Here is a 24,978-nt window from a genome sequence, read left to right as displayed (position 1 = left end):
TGTTTCTTTGGTGTACTTATTTGACATCGCTGCCATGCGTCCATGGAAACATAGCAAACAAACGACACAGGTGTGCACGACATTAGAGTGAAATTCCATAGACGTAGGCGAGGAAAACAGGTGTCTACAAAATGATGAAAGCTGCCTATGTTATCATTTAGTATTTATAAAACTGTGCAAGATGCCTGTAATTAAAGTTCCAGTTGTCCATAATTTGGGTATAATTTCCCAAACACACACAGAGGATTTGCAAAAAATACTTTTCAAAAAAGCGCAGGAAATAACAATCACAACCAATTCAAAGGCTACCAGGTAAGGACTGAGTTTGCTGCACTGTCCCTTTTTGATCTTAATTAAGTAATGTAGCCTATAGCCTGTATGTGTGTAAATATAGCCTGTGTGTGTGCAAAGGTCTGGGCCCAGATTCACAAAACCTTCTTAGGAAGAAATGTATTCTTGACTGGCATTTTTTCCTTAACTATAGACTTAAGAAGAAAGTTAAGAAAAGTTGCTATTCCTCAAAAAGGTTATTGGAAATGTTCTTGCGCTATTCCTTATGTTTCACGTTAAGCAAAAATGTATTGGAAATGTTCTTAATTCCAAGAAAGCTAAACCCTTGTCTTAAACTCAGGACAGTGAGAGAAAAAGCTCATGAAAGAAATTGAACATGTTTAATTCACTCACAAACTTTTCAGTATTGATTATTTTAAACCCAAGGACATGTTTTAGAACAGTAATCTCAGTAAGAAATATGCTAAAATAGTAAATAATGGCTATTTCTCAGAAAGTTTTAAACTGTCAAGAGGAGTAAAACAAGGTTGTCCACTATCGGCATATCTAGTTATTATGGGCATCGAAATGTTAGCTATTAAAATCAGATCCAACAATAATATCAAGGGATTAGAAATCCAGGGCTTAAAAACAAAGGTGTCATTGTACGCTGATGGTTCATGTTTTCTTTTAAATCCACAACTTTAATCCCTCCACAGCCTCATAGAGGATCTAGATACATTTTCTAACCTCTCTGGATTACAATAAAATAATGTAAATGTACTATATCATGTATTGGATCACTACAAAATACAATTTTTACATTACTATGTAGTTTACCAATAAAATGGTCTGATGGTGATGTGGATATATTCGGAATACATATCCCAAATGAAATAAATGATCTAACTCAATAGATTTTAATAGAAAGTTAGCAAAAACAGATAAGATCTTGCTACCATGGAAAGGTAAATACCTGTCAATTTGTGGAAAAATCACCCTGATTAACTCTTTAGTTTTATCCCAGTTTACCTATTTGCTTATGGTCTTGCCTACACCTAGCGAACAGTTTTTAAAATTATATGTGAAAAAAAGTTTCCATTGTATTTGGAACGGCAAGCCAGACAAAATTAAATGGGCCTATTTACAGTTGAAGTCGGAAGTTTACATACACCTTAGCCAAATACATTTAAACTGTGTTTTTCACAATTCCTGACATTTAATCCTAGTAAAAATTCCCTGTTTTAGGTCAGTTAGCATCACCACTTTATTTTAAGAATGTGAAATGTCAGAATAATAGTAGAGAGTGATTTATTTCAGCTTTTATTTCTTTCATCACATTCCCAGTGGGTCAGAAGTTCACATACACTCAATTAGTATTTGGTAGCATTGCCTTTAAATTGTTTAACATGGGTCAAATGTGTCGGGTAGCCTTCCACAAGCTTCCCACAATAAGTTAGGTGAATTTTGGCCCATTCCTCCTGACAGAGCTGGTGTAACTGAGTCAGGTTTGTAGGCCTCCTTGCTCGCATACACTTTTTCAGTTCTGCCCACAAATGTTCTATAGGATTGAGGTTCGGGCTTTGTGATGGCCACTCCAATACCTTGACTTTGTTGTCCTTAAGCCATTTTGCCACAACTTTGGAAGTATGCTTGGGGTCATTGTCCATTTGGAAGACCCATTTGCGACCAAGCTTTAACTTCCTGACTGATGTCTTGAGATGTTGCTTCAATATATCCACATAATTTTCCTTCCTCATGATGCCATCTATTTTGTGAAGTGCACCAGTCCCTCCTGCAGCAAAGCACCCTCACAGCATGATGCTGCCACCCCTGTGCTTCACAGTTGGGATGGTGTTCTTCGGCTTTTAAGCTACCCCCTTTTTCCTCCAAACATAACAATGGTCATTATGGCCAAACAGTTATATTTTTGTTTAATCAGACCAGAGGACATTTCTCCAAAAAGTACAATCTTTGTCCCCATGTGCAGTTGCAAACCGTAGTCTGGCTTTTTCTATGGCGGTTTTGGAGCAGTGGCTTCTTCCTTGCTGAGCAGCCTTTAAGGTTATGTCGAATTTTCCATGCTGTTTAAAGGCACAGTCAACTTAGTGTATGTGTCATGCCCTGATCGAGAGAACTCTTGTTGGTTGGGTCAGGGTGTGAGTTTTCTGTTTAGATTCTATGTTTAGAGTCTAGTATTTGTATTTCTATGTTTGGCCGGGTGTGATTCCCAATCAGAGGCAGCTGTCGCTCATACTTAGGCAGCCAGTTTTCCTGCCTGGGTTGTGGGATCTTGTTTGTGCTTCGGTGAGTTTGGCTTGTTTGTGTATAGCCTTCCGACGTCACGTTTCATTGCCTTTTGTTGTTTTGTCAGTGTGTATCCAGTTTAATAAACATGTTCGCATACCACGCTGCACCTTGGTCTGACCCGTCTCTCAACGATCGTGACAGAAGATCCCACCAACAATGGACCGAGCAGCGTGCCCAGGAGCAGACATCCTGGACATGGGAGGAGATCCTGGACGGTAAGGGATCTTGGACATGGGAGGAGATCCAGGCTGGGATGGATCGCCGTCCTTGGGAACAGACAGAGGAAGCCCGGGTTAGAGAGGAGCAACGGCAACACAGAAGGCGCCGGCCGAGGAGGAAGCCCGAGAGACAGCCCCAAGAAATAATTTTTGGGGGGCTAAAAGGGTGATCGGGGATCGATAGAGATCCCGTTCCTGCACAAAACCAGTTTGGTTTTAAGTATAACTTTTGTATGACTGAAGCTTTTAGTGATAGGTCTAATGCTTTAATATTTAATCATTTCTGTCCTCCGAATTCATATTCATTATATATAGTTGAAGTCGGAAGTTTACATACACTTAGGTTGGAGTCATTAAAACTCTTTCAACCACTCCACACAATTCTTGTTAACAAACTATAGTTTTGGCAAGTCGGTTAGGACATCTACTTTGTGCATGACAAAATATTATTTCACTTATAATTCACTGTTTCACAATTCCAGTGGGTCAGACGTTTACATTCATTACGTTGACTGTGCCTTTAAACAGCTTGGAAAATTCCAGAAAATGATGTCATGGCTTTAGAAGCTTCTGATAGGCTAATTGACATCATTTAAGTCAATTGGAGGTGTACCTGTGGATGTATTTCAAGGCCTACCTTCAAATTCAGTGCCTCTTTGCTTGACATCATGGGAAAATCAAAAGAAATCAGCCAAGACCTCAGAAAAAAAATGGTAGACATCCACAAGTCTGGTTCATCCTTGGGAGCAATTTCCAAACGCCTGAAGGTACCACGTTCATCTGTACAAACAATAGTACCCAAGTATAAACACCATGGGACCATGCAGCCGTCATACCGCTCAGGATGGAGACACGTTCTGTCTCCTAGAGATAGACGTACTTTGGTGTGAAAAGTGCAAATCAATCCCAGAACAACAGCAAAGGACCTTGTGAAGATGCTGGAGGAAACGGGTACAAAAGTATCTATATCCACAGTAAAACGAGTCCTATATCGACATTAACCTGAAATGCTGCTCAGCAAGGAAGAAGCCACTGCTCCAAAACCGCCATAAAAAAGCCAGACTACGGTTTGCAACTGCACATGGGGACAAAGATCGTACTTTTTGGAGAAATGTCCTCTGGTCTGATGAAACAAAAATAGAACTGTTTGGCCATAATGACCATCGTTATGTTTGGAGGAAAAAGGGGGACGCTTGCAAGCCGAAGAACACCATCCCAACCGTGAAGCACGGGGGTGGCAGCATCATTCTGTGGGGGTGCTTTGCTGCAGGAGGGACTGGTGCACTTCGAAAAATAGATGGCATCATGAGGAAGGAAAATTATGTGGATATATTGAAGCAAAATCTCAAGACATCAGTCAGGAAGTTAAAGCTTGGACACAAATGGGTCTTCCAAATGGACAATGACCCCAAGCATACTTCCAAAGTTGTGGCAAAGGGCTTAAGGACAACAAAGTCAAGGTATTGTCGTGGCCATCACAAAGCCCTGACCTCAATCCTATAGAAGATTTGTGGGCAGGACTGAAAAAGTGTATGCGAGCAAGGAGGCCTACAAACCTGACTCAGTTACACCAGCTCTGTCAGGAGGAATAGGCCAAAATTCACCCAACTTATTGTGGGAAGCTTGTGGAAGGCTACCCGAAAAGTTTGACCCAAGTTAAACAATTTAAAGGCAATGCTACCAAATACTAATTGAGTGTATGTGAACTTCTGACCCACTGGGAATGTGATGTAAGAAATAAAAGCTGAAATAAATAATTCGCAGAGGTTGAGGGTAGAGGAAGTTCAGGAGTAAAAACAAACAAAATAGAATTATTGTAAAATTGACTGTGTCCATAAAATGTATATAGTACAGTGAGGGGGAAAAAAGTATTTGATCCCCTGCTGATTTTGTACGTTTTCCCACTGACAAAGAAATGATCAGTCTATAATTTTAATGGTAGGTTTATTTGAACAGTGAGAGACAGAATAACAACGAAAAAATCCAGAGAAACGCATGTCAAAAATGTTATAAATTGATTTGCATTTTAATAAGGGAAATAAGTATTTGACCCCCTCTCAATCAGAAAGATTTCTGGCTCCCAGGTGTCTTTTATACAGGTAACGAGCTGAGATTAGGAGCACACTCTTAAAGGGAGTGCTCCTAATCTCAGCTTGTTACCTGTATAAAAGACACCTGTCCACAGAAGCAATCAATCAATCAGATTCCAAACTCTCCACCATGGCCAAGACCAAAGAGCTCTCCAAGGATGTCAGTGACAAGATTGGTGAGAAGGTGACAACAGTTGGTGCGATTATTCGCAAATGGAAGGAACACAAAATAACTGTCAATCTCCCTCGGCCTGGGGCTCCATGCAAGATCTCACCTCGTGGAGTTGCAATGATCATGAGAATGGTGAGGAATCAGCCCAGAACTACACGGGAGGATCTTGTCAATGATCTCAAGGCAGCTGGGACTATAGTCACCAAGAAAACAATTGGTAACACACTACGCCGTGAAGGACTGAAATCCTGCAGCGCCCGCAAGGTCCCCCTGCTCAAGAAAGCACATATACAGGCCTGTCTGAAGTTTGCCAATGAACATATGAATGATTCAGAGGAGAACTGGGTGAAAGTGTTGTGGTCAGATGAGATCAAAATCGAGCTCTTTGGCATCAACTCAACTCGTCGTGTTTGGAGGAGGAGGAATGCTGCCTATGACCCCAAGAACACCATCCCCACCGTCAAACATGGAGGTGGAAACATTATGCTTTGGGGGTGTTTTTCTGCTAATGGGACAGGACAACTTCACCGCATCAAAGGGACGATGGACGGGGCCATGTACCGTCAAATCTTGGGTGAGAACCTCCTTCCCTCAGCCAGGGCATTGAAAATGGGTCGTGGATGGGTATTCCAGCATGACAAGGACCCAAAACACACGGCCAAGGCAAGAAAGGAGTGGCTCAAGAAGAAGCACATTAAGGTCCTGGAGTGGCCTAGCCAGTCTCCAGACCTTAATCCCATAGAAAATCTGTGGAGGGAGCTGAAGGTTCGAGTTGCCAAACGTCAGCCTCAAAACCTTAATGACTTGGAGAAGATCTGCAAAGAGGAGTGGGACAAAATCCCTCCTGAGATGTGTGCAAACCTGGTGGCCAACTACAAGAAACGTCTGACCTCTGTGATTGCCAACAAGGGTTTTGCCACCAAGTACTAAGTCATGTTTTGCAGAGGGGTCAAATACTTATTTCCCTCATTAAAATGCAAATCAATTTATAACATTTCTGACATGCGTTTTTCTGGATTTTTTTGTTGTTATTCTGTCTCTCACTGTTCAAATAAACCTACCATTAAAATTATAGACTGATCATGTCTTTGTCAGTGGGTAAAAGTACAAAATCAGCAGGGGATCAAATACTTTTTTCCTCACTGTATGTATATATATATATATATATATTTTTTTTTACCAAAAAAAACATATGGGGGATTGGAAATGATGCAGACAATTACATTGATGGAAGTTACAATCTATTTGCAATATTAAAGCTGAAACCTGGTGGCCAACTACAAGAAACGTCTGACCTCTGCATCTTATGAACTTCTTATTTTTTTTCATAAGAAGCTTCTTAAGTTTTTGCGTAATAAGTGTTTTGTGAATATGGGCCCTGGACCATATGGCAAAGGTGGTGGTGAACTTGCCCAATAACCTCAGGGTTGCTGGTTCAAGCTCTGTCTCTGAAAAATGAGCTAGAATGGGGGAACTCAATTTAGGCTACTGACAGAATTATGTTTTACTGTTTCAATCTCTATATGTTTTTGTAAAATGTGTATATACCCCTTCGTAAAAAATTGCATAGCCTACTACTGGGCCCCGTGTAGCTCAGTTGGTAGAGCATGGCGCTTCCAACGCCAGGGTTGTGGGTTCGATTCCCACGGGGGGGCCAGTATGAATAAAATAAAAAAATAATGTATGCACTCACTAACTGTAAGTCGCTCTGGATAAGAGCGTCTGCTAAATGATGAAAATTTAAATGTACTGTAAGGTTGTTGTCTTCACTTATGCCTAATGTATGATAAAATGTGTCTATTTTACAGAAACCCATTTGAGATAACAGAGCAGTTTATCAAAAAGTACAACAATTCCCAGGGCTCTGAGAAACATGAAAAGTATGTTGAACTGGCACGACAACTACTTAGCCGAAGCAAGGTGATTACCTGGATTTGTCCAATAAGAAATGTTCATTTTCTGTTGCAAAACATTTAAAAATGTTCCCTAATGATCATGATCCAGGGGTGCGTTCAGTTCGATTAAACGTTTGTTACATTGCATAACGGCTTGTACTGAACGATACCTTTCTCCAAAACGTTCTTCAAAGTTCTTGAACAGACTTTGAGGTACATTTGTTCTGTTTGGTGGGTATGGCAGTGTGTGGCTTGAAGCGATGAGTGACGTATTTAAAGCGGAGCGGACATGCTGACAGCGTTCCCCAACCCACAACCCAACCCCTCCCCTTTTTCAACTGGTCGTTCAGAACAGCACCGTTTCCGTTTAATTGAACGTACCATTATGTTTTTTCGTACTGAACGCAACCCAGGTGTCAATGTCCAGCTTTCGATCCTCAACCATCTTCTGTGACAGTTCACAGAATTCCCAGCAGATGGTGACAAAATCGAATATATGTGGCTATTTCACTGTACACTACGGTTGGGGCCAATTCCATTTCAATTCCAGTCAATTCAGGAAGTACACTGAAATTCCAATTCTCTTCAATGTGTTTCAATTAGGAAAAATGTGGAATAGGAATTTGGTTTACTTTCTGAATTGACAGGAATTTAAATGGAATTGACCCCAACCCTGCTGTATACCTCAAAATAATCATATATTTCCTCAACAGCGCAGAGCTGGACTGAAATGCATGGGTGAGGGCTACCACGTTGAGCTTCCTCTGGCATGGACAGAGCTGCTGTTGCTTGGTTTGTGCCGTGGTAAAATTCAAAATGGTAGGTTATTAATGAGAGACCTATTATATACCTATTGTGCATAGGGTGCACTTTTCAATAACTGTATTGTAATGATTGGGTTGGGCCCTGATTTTTTTCCTTAACATTTTACCTTACCATTAAAAACTCAGGGCCCTATAGACTACTATAACTATATAACTAGAGCCTAGAGGTTTTCCTGGTCAGGTCACATGGTCAGGAAAGATTTAGGGCCTCAGTAGTTATAATGATTATGAATAATATGGTTATGCCATAGCTATTAACACACAGTTTTTTTGTAAATCAAGACAAACATTGTGTTACCTCTTTAGATTCCCTGGATTCCCTTCTGATGTCATTGGACCATGCTCCAGTGCATGCAGAACAGATTCCTGCCCTCTTTTACCTGGGAGAGTCAGTCTTGTACTGGGTCTGTACTGATATGTCTCAGAAGCCCAATTTGTACACCTGCGAGGTGAAGATACTCAAGGTAGAGTGGGCAGATCTAGGTTTCTTTTAAGTACGTGTCACTGTGGGAAAACATATCCTATGTAACAAGTTTACAGAATAGCCATACTCCTAAAATAGGGCAAGAACTTGAATTGTATTATATTTAGTTCACCTGTGCAACTTTGTTGTGCTCTTTTAGCTGGGATATTTGGTCTTCTTGAGACTATTTCTCTTTCACATCTCTGGAAACCTGAGTGGATACCAAAGAAGCAAATCCCATCTTCACGTTTTTTTGAAAGGTAGAGTATTAGATGGATAAATAGTGATTCATTCTACTTTTACATACACTGTAATAGTGTAATTATTGTGTGTGTGCCCATGTACGTTCAACTAATTGATGTAAACTGTGTTGTTGAAAAACAATGGCTAAAATGGCTGAAAACTGTTGTTTCCCTTTTAGCTCTGTCTCAGTGTGAGTCATGCTACCAACCGTATCCAAACATCTTGCTCTCAGTGCACTTCATGTTACGTTCAGGGGAGATAATTTGTGGACTGGGACCTTTTCAAGATGATTCAGCATCAGTAAGAGTTCCATGCAAATTCTAACAAACCTCCTAAAATATGTATTTTGGTCCTGATTGATAAGTTGTTAAGAGCGTGGCCCATAGTAGCGCCATGGTAATGGGTTCACATACAGTTGAAGTCGGAAGTTTACATACACCTTAGCCAAATACATTTAAACTCAGTTTTTCACAATTCCTGACATTTAATCCTAGTAAAAATTCCCTGGCTTAGGTCAGTTAGGATCACCACTTTATTTTAAGAATGTGAAATGTCAGAATAATAGTAGAGAGCTTTTATTTATTTCATCACATTCCCAGTGGGTCAGAAGTTTACATACACTCAATTAGTATTTGGTAGCATTTCCTTTAAATTGTTTAACTTGGGTCAAACGTTTCGGGTAGCCTTCCACAAGCTTCCCACACTAAGTTGGGTGAATTCTGGCCCATTCCTCCTGACAGAGCTAGTGTAACTGAGTCAGGTTTGTAGGCCTCCTTGCTCGCACACGCTTTTTCAGTTCTGCCCACACATTTTTTATAGGATTGAGGTCAGGGCTTTGTGATGGCCACTCCAATACCTTGACTTTGTTGTCCTTAAGCCATTTTGCCACAACTTTGGAAGTATGCTTGGGGTCATTGTCCATTTGGAAGACCCATTTGCGACCAAGCTTTAACTTCCTGACTGATGTCTTGAGATGTTGCTTCAATATATCCACATAATTTTCCTTCCTCATGATGTTATCTATTTTTTGAAGTGCACCAGTCCCCCCTGCAGCAAAGCAACTCCACAGCATGATGCTGCCACCCCGTGCTTCACAGTTGGGATGTTGTTCTTCGGCTTGCAAGCTACCCCCTTTTTCCTCCAAACATAACAATGGTCATTATGGCCAAACAGTTATATTTTTGTTTCATCAGACCAGAGGACATTTCTCCAAAAAGTACGATCTTTGTCCGCAAACCGTAGTCTGGCTTTTTTATGGCGGTTTTGGAGCAGTGGCTTCTTCCTTGCTGAGCGGCCTTTCAGGTTATGTCGATATAGGACTTGTTTTACTGTGGATATAGATACTTTTGTACCTGTTTCCTCCAGGATCTTCACAAGGTCCTTTGCTGTTGTTCTGGGATTGATTTACACCAAAGTACGTTCATCTCTAGGAGACAGAACGCGTCTCCTTCCTGAGCGGTATGACGGCTGCGTGGTCCCATGGTGTTTATACTTGCGTACTATTGTTTGTACAGATGAATGTGGTACCTTCAGGCGTTTGGAAATTTCTCCCAAGGAGGTCTACAATTGTTTTTCTGAGGTCTTGGCTGATTTCTTTTGATTTTCCCATGATGTCAAGCAAAGAGGCACTGAGTTTGAAGGTAGGCCTTGAAATACATCCACAGGTACACCTCCAATTGACTAAAATGATGTCAATTAGCCTATCAGAAGCTTCTAAAGCCATGACATAATTTTCTGGAATTTTCCAAGCTGTTTAAAGGCACAGTCAACTTAGTGTATGTAAACTTCTGACCCACTGGAATTGTGATACAGTGAATTATAAGTGAAATAATTTGTCTGTAGACAATTGTTGGAAAAATGACTTGTGTCATGGACAAAGTAGATGTCCTAACCGACTTGCCAAAACTATAGTTTGTTAACAAGAAATTTGTGGAGTGGTTGAAAAACGAGTTTTATGACTCCAACCTAAGTGTATGTAAACCTCCGACTTCAACTGTACATACAAAAAACATATACACTTAATTAAGTAAAAATACTTTAAAGTACTACTTAGGTCATTGTATCTGTACTTTACTTTACTATTTATATTTTTGACAACTTATACTTTTACTTCACTACATTCCTAAAGAAAATAATGTACTTTTTACTCCATAGATTTTCCCTGACACCCAAAAGTACTCCTTACATTTTGAATGCTTAACTGTACTGGAAAATGGTCCAATTCACGCACTTCTTAAGTGAACATCCCTGGTTATCCCTACTGCCTCTGATCTGGTGGACTCACTAAACACACATGCTTCGTTTATAAATGATGTCTATGTGTTTGAGTGTGCTCCTGGCTATCTGTAAATTTAAAAAAAACTACATGAAAATGGTGCCGTCTAGTTTGCTTAATATAAGGAATTTGAAAATATTTATAGTTTACTTTTGATACTTAAGTATATTTTACCAATTACATGTACTATTGATAATTAAGTATATTTAAGACTAAATACCTTTAGACTTTTACTGAAGTAGTATTTTACTGGGTGACTTTCACTTTTACTTGAGTCATTTCTATGAAGGTATCTTAACTTTTACTCAAGTATGACAATTGGGTACTTTTTCTACCACTGCTGTAATGTAAGTTGCTTTGGATAATACTCTTCTAAGTGGCATATATTCATTTAAATCCATTCTATCCCAAAAATGAATTTGGTTTAAGATTAGTTTAAGATTAACATTGGAAAAGTGTATTCACGTTCACTCAAATACATGTCAATATTTGTAATGTTTCACTGTGTCATAACACAACATGACTTATCTAGATGACTAATTAAGCGATAATGCACTTGCCGGTGTTTGGAGGAAAGATTGGCACGGGTGTTGTTAGTCCCGAGACAAAGTCGAGGGCCGGCAAACCATGCCAATATATCCTCCAAACACGAGGCTTTGAGGGCATTATCACTTATATACAACAGGTTACCAACATATTCAAATAATGATTGACATATTTTCATTAAAAAACGTTATTTTTATGAATTTATTAATACTATTTCATCCTTCCAGGAGATATAGTCCCGACACAAATCTATGGTTGCTACCCAAGCCGGCAGGTCGTTGGTTCTATCGGTTCGGTTGCCAGAGACGGGACCCAGTCGTTCATTCCAAATGTTCCATTGCCATACTGGCTGGCAATGTTCTTATCCCTTGCTTGCTAGCTAGCCAACTGCAGCTAACTTACAGTCACCTCAAACAGTGCAGCCAGAATAACAGAAAGTAGCTGCATTTGCGTTTGTTTAAGCTGTTTTCTAGTGATATTTATTTGGATACATCCACAGGGCTGCCAACTTTTGAAGAAAGCTTGGAGTGAGATTTGCTATGTGAATTTCATTGCCCCATGGCACATCCGCTAGACGGGGGACTGGGGGTCCTAGTACAATGTTACTGTTTTAGAGCTCATTTCCTGCAATTCTACGTATTTTACATGGCATAGGCCTATGACCAGGGTGGAAAATTAAAAAACTAAAACCACAGTTCAGGTTAAAAAAAAAAAAGAAGTAAGGGAAGCGCTGCTAAGGTACACAATAGTAGGTTTTGGTAGACAGAAGGAGCTCTTTGGTAAAATAGGTAAATTAGTCATCAAAAAGAAAGGAGGACCAAGGCATTCTTCATATAATTAATTTAAATGCCTTTATTTGTATGGCATGTTCAATGGAAACAAAGTTTAAAAACTCAGACGCATTTCGGCTGCATGGCCTTCGTCAGGGAGTTCAAAGATATGATAATACAAAGTCCTCTTTTTAACAGCTTTTTCCAATCAACCCTGATTTGACGAGGGAGTGGTTACAGAATTCATTGGACAACATCTAGTAAGCAATACTATACACATTAAAAAGTGAAATACCTTGAATATGACTGGGCAAAGTGTTAAGAATAGGAGAGCCATCTATTTTACAGTACACTAGAACACAGCAAACATGGACCACAAGTCTAAACATAGCTGAGGGCAGAAAAAAACTAAAAAATGTAAAAAACCCTTTTATTTTTATTTTATATATATAAAACATTTAAATTAAACATGTATGCATTCACTAACTGTAAGTCGCTCTGGATAAGAGTGTCTGCTAAATGACTAAAATGTAAATGTAGAGCAATATGTCCACTAGATGACAGCAACGGAACCTCTCATGACCCTACAGGAAAGGTGAGAAATCCATATCTTCATTTAAACCAGGGTACTTAGTGGCCTGTAGTTTGTAAATCCACAAACTTTCCCTTTTTTTTTTTTAGCTGTTTAAGATGGTCCCCCCTGCTGCTTTTGCAACAGCTAATGGGGATCCTAATAAAATACCAATACCAATTGAGTCCAGAACATGATCAATACCCATAGCTTGTAGGGAGGAAGGGTCACCATGGTGTAAGGACTTGTAGTGCCTTGCCATGGGGTAGTCTTCATTGCCTACTCATATGGCGTTCTTGTGTTCCGCTAAGCGGTCTTGAAAGCGTCTCTTTGTCCATCCAATGTAGAACACCTTGCACTGTGGACTTTCCAATCTGTAGATGATATGAGTGGTTTTGCAGTTAATGAAATGCTTGACTTGATACTCCATTTTAGAAGCTGTGTCAACAAAATACTTTTTCTGTGCAATATTTCTGTAATGGATGCACTGGTTGTATTTAAAAGAGCCCCTGGGTTTGTGGTCTAGCCAAGTTTTTTTGAGGGTCACCAGGAAGATAGCTGTGGACTAATTTGTCATTTAGAGTAGGACATCTCTTAAAGCTTATGACTGGTGGCTCTGGGAAGCCTTCGTGGTAGTGTATCACTTTGGATGATTCCCCAATTATTTTTAATGATGATTTTCATGTTCTCTGCTTCAGTGCTGTATTTTGTAACAAAGTACAGTACACTCTCTCAGGTGCATCATGATGCACTCCCCTTCGCAACAAGTTCTCTCTGTCAAGTCGTCCGGCCCTTATACCTGCATCTTTCAGGACCTGAAAGCTGTAACCCTGATAATAAAATAAAATCTCCTGAAGACAAGATAACATAAATCTGCCCGTACAACCTAACCAAATAATTGTTCTATTCATTGTCCCCCCTCTAGAATCAACTTTCACTTTTTGGTTCACAATCTGTTTGACAAAATTATTTTAATAGTTAAAAATAAGGTCACCCTTCCAAACGTCCCTGTTAAAACATACTGTAGGTCAGTGGAGGCTCCTCAGAGGAGTAAGGGGTGGACCATCCTCCTCAGTGAATTTCATAAAAATAAAAATGGTAAAACATTGAAAAATATATCCTTGTTAGATAAAACTACTAAATATATTCACGTCAGCAAATAATTGATTAAAACACACAGAAGCCTCAACAGCTCTCCGTGGGGTAGCACCATGATGTAGCCGGAGGATAGCTAGCTTCCATCCTCCTCTTGGTACATTGACTTCAATACAAAACCTAGGAGGCTCTTGGTTCTCAGCCCCTTCAATAGACTTACACAGACATTATGACAATTTCCGGACGATGTCCTCCAACCTATCAGAGCTCTTGCAGCATGAACTGACATTTTGTCCACCCAATCAAAGGATCCGATTATCATGTTTCAGGAGAAGATCCAGATGCAGACAGTGTCAAAGTAACAAACGTTTATTACAAAAACGGGGCAAGCAAACAACAGGTCAAGGGCAGGCAGAGGTCAGTAATCCAGATCAGCGTCCAAAAAGTACAGAACGGCAGGCAGTCTCAGGGTCAGGGCAGGCAGAGGTCAATAATCCAGGGTGGTGTGACAGGAGACAAAGGGCTGTGAGACATGAGTTTGATCCTAGACACATGAAAAGTGGGATGTATACGGAGGGTACGGGGCAACAGAAGACGAACAGCAGAGGACCTAATGATCTTGGAGATGGGGAAAGGGCCGATAAACGGGGGGGGGGAAGTTTGCGGGACTCCACCCGGAGAGGCAGATCACGGGTGGACAGCCATACCTTCTGCCTGAGACGATACCGGGGAGATGGGGTCCGGTGGCGGTCCGCTTGTCATCGATACCTGGAGGTGGTCTTGAGAAGAGCCGATCGGCAGTGGGAAGCTGGGAGGAGGTGCTCTTATTCTCCATGGACTTTACAGTGTCCCAATTTTTTTTGGAGTTAGTGCTACAGGATGCAAATTTCTGTTTGAAAAAGCTAGCCTTTGCTTTCCTAACTGCTTGTGTATATTGGTTCCTAACTTCCCTGAAAAGTTACATATCGCTGGGGCTATTCGATGCTAATGCAGTACGCCACAGGATGTTTTTGTGCTGGTCAAGGGCAGTCAAGTCTGAGGAGAACCAGGGGCTATATCTGTTCTTAGTTCTGAATTTTTTGAATGGGGCATGCTTATTTAAGATTGAGAGGAAAGCACTTTTAAAGAACAACCAGGCATCCTCTACTGACGGAATGAGATCGATATCCATCCAGGATACCTGGGCCAGGTCAATTAGGAAGGCCTGCTCGCCAAAGTGTTTTAGGGAGCATTTGACAGTGATGAGGGGTGGTCATTTGACCGCAGACACGTTACGGACGCAGGCAATAAGGCAGTGATCTCTGAGATCCTGGTTGAAGACAGCGGAGGTGTATTTAGAGGGTAAGTTAGTCAGGATGATATCTATGAGGGTGCCCATGTTTACGGATTTAGGGTTGTACCTGGTAGGTTCCTTGATAATTTGTGTGAGATTGAGGGCATCTAGTTTGGATTGTAGGATGGCCGGGGTGTTAAGCATATCCCAGTTTAGGTCACCAAGCAGTACGAACTCTGAGGATAAATGGGGGGCAATCAATTCACATATGGTGTCCAGGGCACAGCTGGGGGCTGAGGGGGGGCTGTAGCAAGCGGCAACAGTGAGAGACTTATTTCTGGAAAGGTGGATTTTTAGAAGTAGGAGCTCAAACTGTTTGGGCACAGACCTGGATAGTATGATAGAGCTCTGCAGGCTATCTCTACAGTAGATTGAATCTCCACGCCCTTTGGCAGTTCTATCTAGACAGAAAATGTTATAGTTGGGGATGGACATTTCTGCATTTTTGGTGGCCTTCCTAAGCCAGGATTCAGACACTGCTAGAACATCAGGGTTGGTGGAGTGTGCTAACGCAGTGAATAACTCAAATTTAGGAAGGAGGCTTCTGATGTTAACGTGCAGAAAACCAAGGCTTTTACGGTTACAGAAGTCAACAAATGATAACTCCTGGGGAGTAGGAGTGATACTGGGGGCTGCAGGGCCTGGTTAGCCTCTACATCACCAGAGGAACAGAGGACGACTAGAATAAGGATACGGCTAAAGGCTTTAAGAACTGGTCTTCTAGTGCGTTGGGTACAGAGAATAAAGGGGGCAGATTTCCGGGCGTTGTACAATAGATTCAGGGCATTATGTACAGACAAGGATATGGAAGGATATGAGTATAGTGGAGGTAAACCTAAGCGTTGGGTACCAATGAAAGCGAGAGCATCACTGGAGGCACCGACTGAGCCGGTCTCGGCGTGTATGGGGGGTGGAACAAAGGAGCTATTTGAGGCAGTTTGAGAATGACTTGGGGTTCTATATTGAAATTGGATAATAAGAACTAACTGGAACAGCAATAGGCAAGGCATATTGACATGGGAGAGAGGCATAAAGCAATCACAGGTGTTATTCGAGATAGCTAAGACAACAACTGGTAATGGCGATGAAAGTTTGGGCTGAGGCTAAACAGATAAACAGGACAGGGTACCGTGTAAAGGAACAGTCCAGCAGGCATCAGCTGTGTAGCTGAGTGATCATAAGGTCCAGTGAACAGCAATATGTGAGTCCGAGAGCAGTTCGAATTGGTGCTAAAGCACAACGAGCAGGAAGCACGGCTGTTGTTTGCGTGTGCTAGCGGGCCGGGGCTAGCAGATGGATCTTCGTGGTCGTCGCAATGGGAAGCCTGTTGAAACCACAGACGATTACGTCGGCAGACCAGTCGTGATGGATCGGCGGGGCTCCGTGTCGACTCTAGGAGGTCCCGTCCGGTTGACAGAGAGGTAGATAGCCGGGAGATGTGCCTTACTCGAGGCTAGCTCAAGGCTGATTAGCCAACAACAACATCCATTTGGTTGCAGCTAGCTAGTTGCGATGATCAGGTGTTAAAGGTCCAGTGATTTAGTGATTCCGGCAGAAAATCCGATCTGTTCTGGGTCGATATCGCGCTGTGCAGACAGTGCAGACTGGCCGATAATAGTCCAGGCTAGAGCTGGCTGGTAGGTAGGTAGTGCAGGCCACCGACAATGGTGAAAAGACGCTAACGGTGGCTAATAGCCAGTAGCTAGTTAGCTGGCTACTCCCATCTGGTAGACAAAGAGGTAGATAGCCGGGATATGGGCCTGGCTCAAGGCTTACTGGTGCTTGCTTCGGGGGCAGTGGTGATTAGCCTACAGCAACATCCATTCGGTTGCGGCTAGCTAGTTGCGATCTGGTGTTAGGGTCCAGTGATTCAGTTATTCCGGCAGAAAATCCAATGTTCTGGGTGAAAACCGCTAACGGTGGCTAATAGCAAGTAGCTAGTTAGCTGGCTAGCTAGTTTCAACTGGAGATTCTAGATAAAGGTGAGTAAATAATAGAATCCGTTCCACATTGAGTGAGGCGGGTTGCAGGAAAGTATATTTAGTAGAAGGATAAAAAGTGTGATAGGGAATTATGTACGAAAAATACAAAAGAAATACAAAAAACAGGCTATTTACACGGACACACAACAAAGAACAAGACCGCACTGCTACGCCATCTTGGATCATAGTTAGCTATGTTGACTAGGATGTTACTCTAGCTAATATGGGGACAACGATGTAGGCTGTGGGTAGCGGTTATGACATGGTTTGGCTTGGAAAGGTTTTTTCGCCTGGTCACATACAGCTGATGTGTTGTTCATTGAAGTCCACAAACGAAGGGACAAGGTGAGAGGAGGAGAGTGCATAGAGGCAAGAAGGAATACAACGTGGCTGCTATGAAAGTGAACTGTGTTTATGCATGATCAGGGGTGTATTCATTCCGCCGATTCTGTTGAAAACGTTTCTTAAACGGAAGCAAACAAACGGGGATAAAAATACCATCATTTGTCCAATAGAAACTCTTGTTTGCAACTGTTGGACTAGTGATTACACCCTAGATAAGCTAGAAGCAGGCAAGCGTGTGCAAGGCGGTATTGAATGTGTCACTGTCTGTCATCTCAATGTTTTATCTCGACCTGTGTGCACCTACGTTGTAAACTTTCATTCATAGGCTTTGATGTAGCAACCTCATGATGGGCATAGGAAAAATTTGAGTATCATTTAGTAGCCTAAACCTATTGATGTTACATTGAATTGGGTGAATTGAATAAGAATGACAGTCATCCAACATGCTGTAATAGAAATAAGGCAAAGCTCATTAAAAAAAAATATATATCGTCCTCCTTCATCATAAACGTCACTGCTGTAGGTCTGTCTGATACCTTTTCGTTGTCACAGCCTAAATACCAATCACCAAACGAGGGGACTAATGCGATGGTGGATTAAATATACTTTAGTACATGCTGGCAAAAGGATGCATTCTGCAATAATAGGGACGGAAGTAACAGCAAACTAATTTTGTTGACACCATTGTTCATAAAACAACGCTACGGTGCTGCTCTTTTTACAGTTTTATAAATTTGCCGGAGAACATTCTCGCTCTGCATTCAGCTCCACGCTAATCTTGAGGGGCGTTTCTTTAAAACATGCATCCAATCCCCTTGTTCCATTACATAACTAGACCAATCATATGCCTCAATGTGCCACGGTGCTGGGGCCAAACACGACAATGATATAGGTTCTGCTCGTGATGTTAAATTGCAGGCGCAGATGCTCCGATTTCAAAACGATTTGGAGCACATTTGAAAAGTTAACACGCTGACTATTCAATGAACTAAGTAGAAAAATAAAAGCAGTACTTTTCAATGTGTGAGATATAAGAGGTGTGCCGTGGGAGCGTGAGAAGAGGGTCAAATGCGTGTCTCACTGCCAATGTGTGAGAGTTGGCGGCTCTGCATCTATAACAATGCGCTAATGATTTCGCCTACATAGAAAATGTGCTCTCTCATCAGGACACTGTTGTTCAGAGGAGCAAGCCGCTTACACAATCACTTCAAACTGAAACTGAAAGGCTGCAAACTAGCTGCATTTCGTTTAGTTTGACCTGTTTTCTATTGACATTTCTTTGTATATAGCCATAGAAATGATGCCAGCTGATTCATGATTTCGACTGGCAGAGAAAAGGTGCCCTCCTGTCAGTCTCATCCCGAACCCTACACAGTTCATTACTATGAGACAGCTGGAGGTCGAATTTCAAAACTGAAACAATGTTGCAAATGTCAGAGACAGACAGCAAGGTTTATACAAATCTCTGCTATTGAAAACCAGTTGCTAGTCTAAAAGAAATGGGCGATAATGTCAAGATGCTTTTTACAGTGGAGATCAAGTTTATAAATTGTCTGCCTGGGTTGATGAGACAGTGGATTGCGCAGTGAGATGGAATAGAGTAAATAGGCATTTCAAATTCGTAGCTTTAGCCGGTGGTAATTTGTGGAACAGAAACTGTCTGGAATGCGGTTTTAACCAATCAGCGTCCAGGATTAGACCCACCGGTTGTATAATGTTTGCATATCCCGTAGCTACATCCTGACGCTTTCTATATGTGATCTGTTGTGTACTGTAGGCTCAGGCAGACTGTCAGGAGTACGACGTGAACCAGGTGCTCTGGCATTGTCTTCTCAGTTGGTACTGCGTACAAAACGATGTCTGCCAGCTCTCCCAAGTGGCACACCACCTCATCCTGCTGAGAGACGAGCTGCAGAAAGACAACTGGTTGGTTTGGGCTGTGTATTGTAATCTTGTTCTCCAACAGTCAAACTTTTCATTAGTGCAACATTAGTGTAGGCTACATAACTCATACATTAGTTCATACATATCTCATGATGTATCATTCTTCATAAATGTATGAATGTTTATTTTATACCAGTATCAAGTCATAAAGACTTGTGTAATCATCCAAATCAAAGTGTTTTATTCTAAATCCTTTAAATTAATTAATTAATTAAATCTATTTTAAATCCAGGGTGGACTGTGCTTTGGGATTAATGGTTCTGGGTGAGGCTGCAAAGTCCAGCTTGTTGTGCCTTCAGATGTTGATGAGTCTCCACATCAACCCAAAGACAGAGCAGGATGGGATTATAGAAGAAAACGTAAAGCTATCAGCTGCCATACATATTATGGGCTGGTTACCCAGACAAAGATTAAGCCTAGTCCAAGACTAAAAGTCATTTTAACTGGAGATTCTCCATTGAGCATGCCTTTTTAGCCCAGGTCTAGGCTTAATCTGGTTCTGGGAAAGCGGGCCCATATCCACACACTAAATTAACTTCTCTCTCTCTCTCTCTTTTCATTTCTTTCATTCGCGCTAAAAGTATGCCATCCTCTTTTCCAGGAAGGTATGTCTCAGAGTGGTTGCTGGCCATGGCAGTTGGAACACATCTATACCACTGTGTTAGCAGACATATGCCAGCATAGCAGCAATGCAGAGATACAGAAAACAGCTCTGCTGGGCAGTCAAACCCCTCCAGGATATCACAATACTGATGGACTGCTTAAACTTCTGAACCACTGTAAGTCCAGGAAGTGGCATGACAGATGGAGATAGTGGGGAAAAACAAGCAAACACTGAAACATGAGCATTGTACAAAAATACCCACATCTTGGTTTTGGTTTGTGAGTGTAATAGATTTTTCGTCATCTTCAGATTTTATGCCTATACGACTTATTAGCCTAAACTTCCATGACATACATTATAGTTTCATGCAAGAGTACATACCAATGAAACAGCTTGGGTTAGCCATTATCTTTACACTAAAAGTCTAAAGCAGTAATTCCCTATCCTGGTCTCCAGTTTGTCAGGGTTTTCACTGAGTGTGGTGTCATCTGTTCATTCGCTAGCTGGCGGCGAGGCCTGGCAGCTGCGCTACAGTGCTGTTCAGGCTTTGGTGTGCGTATGCCGAGGGCTCAGCGGAGCTGTGTTACAGGAGGGGCTGAGGAATGTGGCCTGGATCACTCTGCAGGAACACCTGTGCCAAGAGACAGACCAGAGAGTCGCAGACGCCGCCAGGGTTATAGAGGTACTGAGTTGTTTATGATATCTCTAAGGTCCAGATATTTTCCTAGTCAGGTCACGTGGTCAGGAAAAACACTGGGCCTTATTTATCTCAAATGTCAACTTAATCTCAAAGAAAATAGATGTTTTTGACTTTTCATGTACAACTGCTGTTTTGTCACAACTGCTTTTCCCTTTACAAAGCATTGTTTAAAGCACAAATATATCTGCTTACCAGGTTAGAGCTGAATAACGTCATTAGGAAAATCCTGAAAGTCCCAATTTGTCACAGTCTGTAGTATGGAAGATTCTGGAAACTATTATCAATTACCTGTATACTGAGAAGATTCACTCTTAAAATCCAAACAGAATCAACAACTTGGCTTCTTATTCACACATTTATTATTAGGTGAAATATAATTTGCATCAGAATAATTTAAAACTGGTTCTTACTGCTGATCGATTTATGGATCCAATTAAAGATTAGCATATTTTATCATTACTGTGGTTTATACCATGGCATTGTTGAATACTCTGTCCAAGTTTTTGCTAATTAAAGGCACAACTGCTAACATGACTAACTTATTGATTAGATTTTTTAAACATAAGTTCAGGTACTGCAATACATATGTGCTATTTTATTTGTTTCCTAGGCTGAAATGAATGTTCCAGAGAGCAGTCTTCTCAGTGAGGGAGGGAAGCCATCATCATCTCAACTGATCACCTGGAGGTTAGCATGTACCCTCTCTCAGCTCTACCTGCCCCCCACGCCTCTCCAGCTCATCCCCCACACCAAGGCCAAGAAGGAACCACCACCTCCCTCCAACAGGCCTAGGCTGGAAGCCTCTCCTCCAAGGCCTAAAGAAACACTCCCTGGCCCTGCCAGTAAAACACAGCATCCAACGAGAGATCAAGAGGAATGTCACAGTGCCCAGGGGTAAGAGACCATGGTCAAATCTTTAGGCATTGGTGTGAAAAAGGAAACAGATTTAGGCGAAATTGTTCTATGTTATGACTACAATACTTTATGTAACTATGGAAAATAAATTAAATGTAATTTAACATAATATTATTACATTTATTCTAGAAAAAGTAAGACACATCAAACTTACATGGACTTCAATGCACGGACAGATGTTGACTTGATGAGAGTTGTGGAGGACCAGGTGAGAGCATTACATTTAGGTATACATGAAAAGTGATTCAAGCAAGGCATTACAAACTTGATATATGTGGATTACAATTATGAATGTCAATTTGTATTGATAATGTCCCTTGCATGAATAGAGATGCCAAAAACAAATCATGGAGCATCAAAATTAGAAATTAATTTCCTCCTTTTCCAGTGTGTGTTATGTGTTCCTTATGGTGGCATTGTGCCTGGGAATATACCCTGATTGCTTTTTGAGGATTTTCTCTTGCTAAAAGCGTATTAGCCACCCCTTACTGTACATACTGTAGTATATTAGCAGTGATAGCTTAATCAAAGTCATTGTAATTTCTGATGGTGCTTGAAAATAACTATGGTTGGGATGGAAATTCAAGTAAATTGTATTTTCATGTCACTACAGTGGCAAAAAGAACTACAGATCAAAATGGCAGAGGAGGAAAATGCTGAAAAGGATGAATTAGAGAAAGTACAGAAGGAAAAAGAGGAACAATTCAAAGAGATTATGAGGAGGCGGATGGAAAAAGTCAAGAAGGACACCAAACCATATGAGCTGCCAGGATGTAAACAAACGGGAGGTCAAATCTGAATGAAGCATGACTTCACGTAAAGAGACATAAATGACTTGTGCCATGCTCTTTGTTGTAATACTGATCCCAAAACATTTTACCATGGTGATTGCATCTAGTATTATTTTGGAGGGAATAGTGTCTTGCATACAACAAGTGCAAATAGTTTTATGCACTTTATTTCATTTAATTGGCAAACGTAACTTGGGTTTCATCCTTTTTTAATCTCACATTATATTTACAGAAAGATAGAAAATTAGACAAAATGTGACTCTCAACAAGTAACATTGGTAGAAAGAGATTTGCACATAACACCCACCCCTGATGCTGATTTTTTAAGATAGACAATACAATTGAAATTCTATACCAAGTAAAGTATATTGTTTCTCAAATATGCTTTTGATTTCAAATCATCCCAGACCAGCTTCTGTCTTGAAGTTGACTTTCGTCTCTCATAAAGGAGATACTTAAAATAATTGATCATTTAATCAGATGTGATAGAACTATTAAACTAGCTTTGACATTCCCATCGACATTCAAACATTACGGAACAATGGTTTCCACATTCATTTACATTGACACAAACAGACGTTAACTTTTGTTAGCAACCAATGTCACAGGAATCCTTCTTATTCCTTACACTTAACAGTGAAGGTGCAATTCTTTGACCACCCTATTAGCTAGGCATGCTGCCGTATCACACTGAAGATACGCTCACCTCAAAACACCCCAGGAAATGTAAGGTAACATTGTAAACATTGTTACCAGAAGGTTTGCGTTTCCTTGGAACTTTACAAAGGTGGTCAAAACGTAAAATAGAAACCCATAGCAACATGTTGAAGTGGATTTGAAAATGGCTCAGTCAGGGTACCAGTTTAAGACATTGCATTTGGTACCCAAGATCACAAGAAAGAAAAGAACAAAACAAAAATAGTATGCGCAAACATGACAGGGTTTGTGACCTTTGGCATGTGTCATATGCTTAAGCAAGTAGTTGTACGCTTTTGGCCATAGTAACAAAATGTGTCACAATAATTTAATGACCAACTATTGTAGATTTAGAATATTTGAATCATTCAGATGGATATTATTAGCAGAAAGGGGGGATTGCTGCATATACTGTATCAATGGTGAGTTGGATCAGTTGCGTAGTTTGATATCTAGGCTGTAGGCCCCAATTCAATCAATCGCAGATAATAATCAACCACACTGAGGGGGCGGTTTCCCGGACACAGATTAAGCCTAGACTAAAAAGCATTTATGATGCAGAATTTCCATTGAAAGTGCTTTCTAATCCAGGAATAGGCTTATTCCATGGAAAACCGGCCTTGAAAGTTCACTCAGAATGTTGACACTACAGGTGTGTTTTTGCATCAATATCCAATTATGACAATTTCCAAGAGAGGAGCAGCTTGTGGGGTGTGTCTGTTTTCACACCAACACCTCAATGCAGTGTGAACATTCTAAGTCAACTCGCAGTGAAGTTTTCCTTTACCTGCAATTGACTGAATGGCTTTATGATTGATACACCCTTGCAAATGTCTTGAACAAAACATCTGACTGGTGTGCTTTACCAAGAGGAGCTTCACAAAACAACAGTAGTGGCTTACGTGAGGACATTACACACCTCTGTTAAAGCAGTAGATCGAGTGCACTGAGGTTATCATAAAAAAAGGGATCACTCATAACAATACATATATGAAGGTCACAATAACAGACCCATATCAATTAATGTAATGCCACATGTCAATCTTGTGACAGCAACTATTAACTGCATTCATTTTGCATCGATAGCAAATTGTAAGTGACAATTTTCTCCCAAGAACAACATATAAAGATAGGTACATAGGGCTCATTATAAAATAGAGAAATAAGGCACATCTTTGCTCTTTGGAACAACAGAAATAACTTGCAATTAACGATATATCACATAGAAATGTTGACCGGTGTAAAATATAAAATTCATATTTTTTCAGGCACGCCAAGGACATGAAGTAATATTCACTATGATTGAAGCCATACCTTGGTCAAAACAAAGAATCACATTGTACAAAATCATATTTGTGGAAAAGGAAATTTGAATGTGTGGTCTTCCCAATAGAGTGAGTTCAAGTGAAATTGCAACACGAACGTTCCCAACACATACAGAACCTGAGACTGCAGGATAACTAGGGATACTGGACTCAAACAATATAATATTGCACTTTTAGAATTAAGCTTAAACAAGTTCCATTTCCTTCTCCTCCTGCCTCTCTCTTTCCTTCTCCACCTCTCTCCTTCCTTCTCGTCCTCCCTCTCTTCTTCCTAATCCTCTTCCCTCTCTCCCTTCCTCTTCCCCTCCTTCTGTCTGTTCTAAGGATGTCCTATGTATTCAGGCTTCGGCATAGCCTCGCTGACAATGTTTTTCGGCACAGGAACAGATGCCGGATATTGGGCATGTGCCGTGGCAGTCACCGACTAGGCTCTCTGGCCAGCGCTCATGTCAGCTGCACACGGTATGTGCTGATCTCCATTGGTTTAAGGCCGATTTCCTCTTGGCTCGACCCTTCCTCAGGCGTGTGCATCAGAGTCAGAGACGCAGGGGTGATGCTCTGGAATTTCAGTTCAGAAAACAGCTTGTCCATGCGGATCTGT

General features: G+C 41.0%; 2 protein-coding genes and 1 non-coding gene across 4 annotated transcripts in view; 2 read left to right on the top strand and 1 right to left on the bottom strand.

The window, feature by feature from the left end:
• The first annotated feature begins 68 nt into the window (after positions 1-68).
• On the top strand, positions 69-24,035 carry tmem232 (transmembrane protein 232). Of its 2 annotated transcripts, XM_041898909.1 has the most exons (13): positions 69-312; positions 6,869-6,980; positions 7,669-7,774; positions 8,086-8,243; positions 8,403-8,502; positions 8,664-8,785; positions 19,180-19,328; positions 19,579-19,705; positions 19,948-20,125; positions 20,454-20,632; positions 21,261-21,544; positions 21,695-21,773; positions 22,179-24,035. In XM_041898909.1, the coding sequence occupies exons 1-13, from the start codon at positions 182-184 to the stop codon at positions 22,362-22,364; spliced, it is 1,911 nt and encodes a 636-aa protein (XP_041754843.1). In that variant the 5' UTR covers positions 69-181; the 3' UTR covers positions 22,365-24,035. The 2 variants fall into 2 exon arrangements, with proteins under 2 accessions (XP_041754843.1, XP_041754844.1); XM_041898910.1 differs by lacking the exons at positions 8,664-8,785; positions 19,579-19,705.
• Positions 6,641-6,717, top strand: trnag-ucc. Its single transcript has one exon. It is a non-coding gene; the product is annotated as a tRNA-Gly (tRNA).
• LOC121582802 (alpha-mannosidase 2) overlaps positions 22,508-24,978 on the bottom strand; it is a 65,055-nt gene continuing 62,584 nt past the window's right edge. Inside the window, exon 22 of the mRNA XM_041898906.2 lies at positions 22,508-24,974. Coding sequence (XP_041754840.1) covers positions 24,822-24,974 — 153 coding nt within the window. The 3' untranslated portion in view covers positions 22,508-24,821. The remainder of the gene's footprint in view (positions 24,975-24,978) is intronic.

Source organism: Coregonus clupeaformis, chromosome 15 (assembly GCF_020615455.1).
Source record: "Coregonus clupeaformis isolate EN_2021a chromosome 15, ASM2061545v1, whole genome shotgun sequence".
Taxonomy (NCBI): domain Eukaryota; kingdom Metazoa; phylum Chordata; class Actinopteri; order Salmoniformes; family Salmonidae; genus Coregonus; species Coregonus clupeaformis.
This window is presented reverse-complemented; position numbering and strand designations above follow the sequence as displayed.

Coding starts and splice junctions, on each gene's coding strand:
- tmem232 (XM_041898909.1), top strand. CDS start 182: ATGCCTGTAATTAAAGTTCCAGTTGTCCATAATTTGGGTATAATTTCC. Junction 313..6,868: donor ACCAATTCAAAGGCTACCAG/GTAAGGACTGAG, acceptor TCTATTTTACAG/AAACCCATTTGAGATAACAG. Junction 8,503..8,663: donor TCTTCACGTTTTTTTGAAAG/GTAGAGTATTAG, acceptor TTTCCCTTTTAG/CTCTGTCTCAGTGTGAGTCA.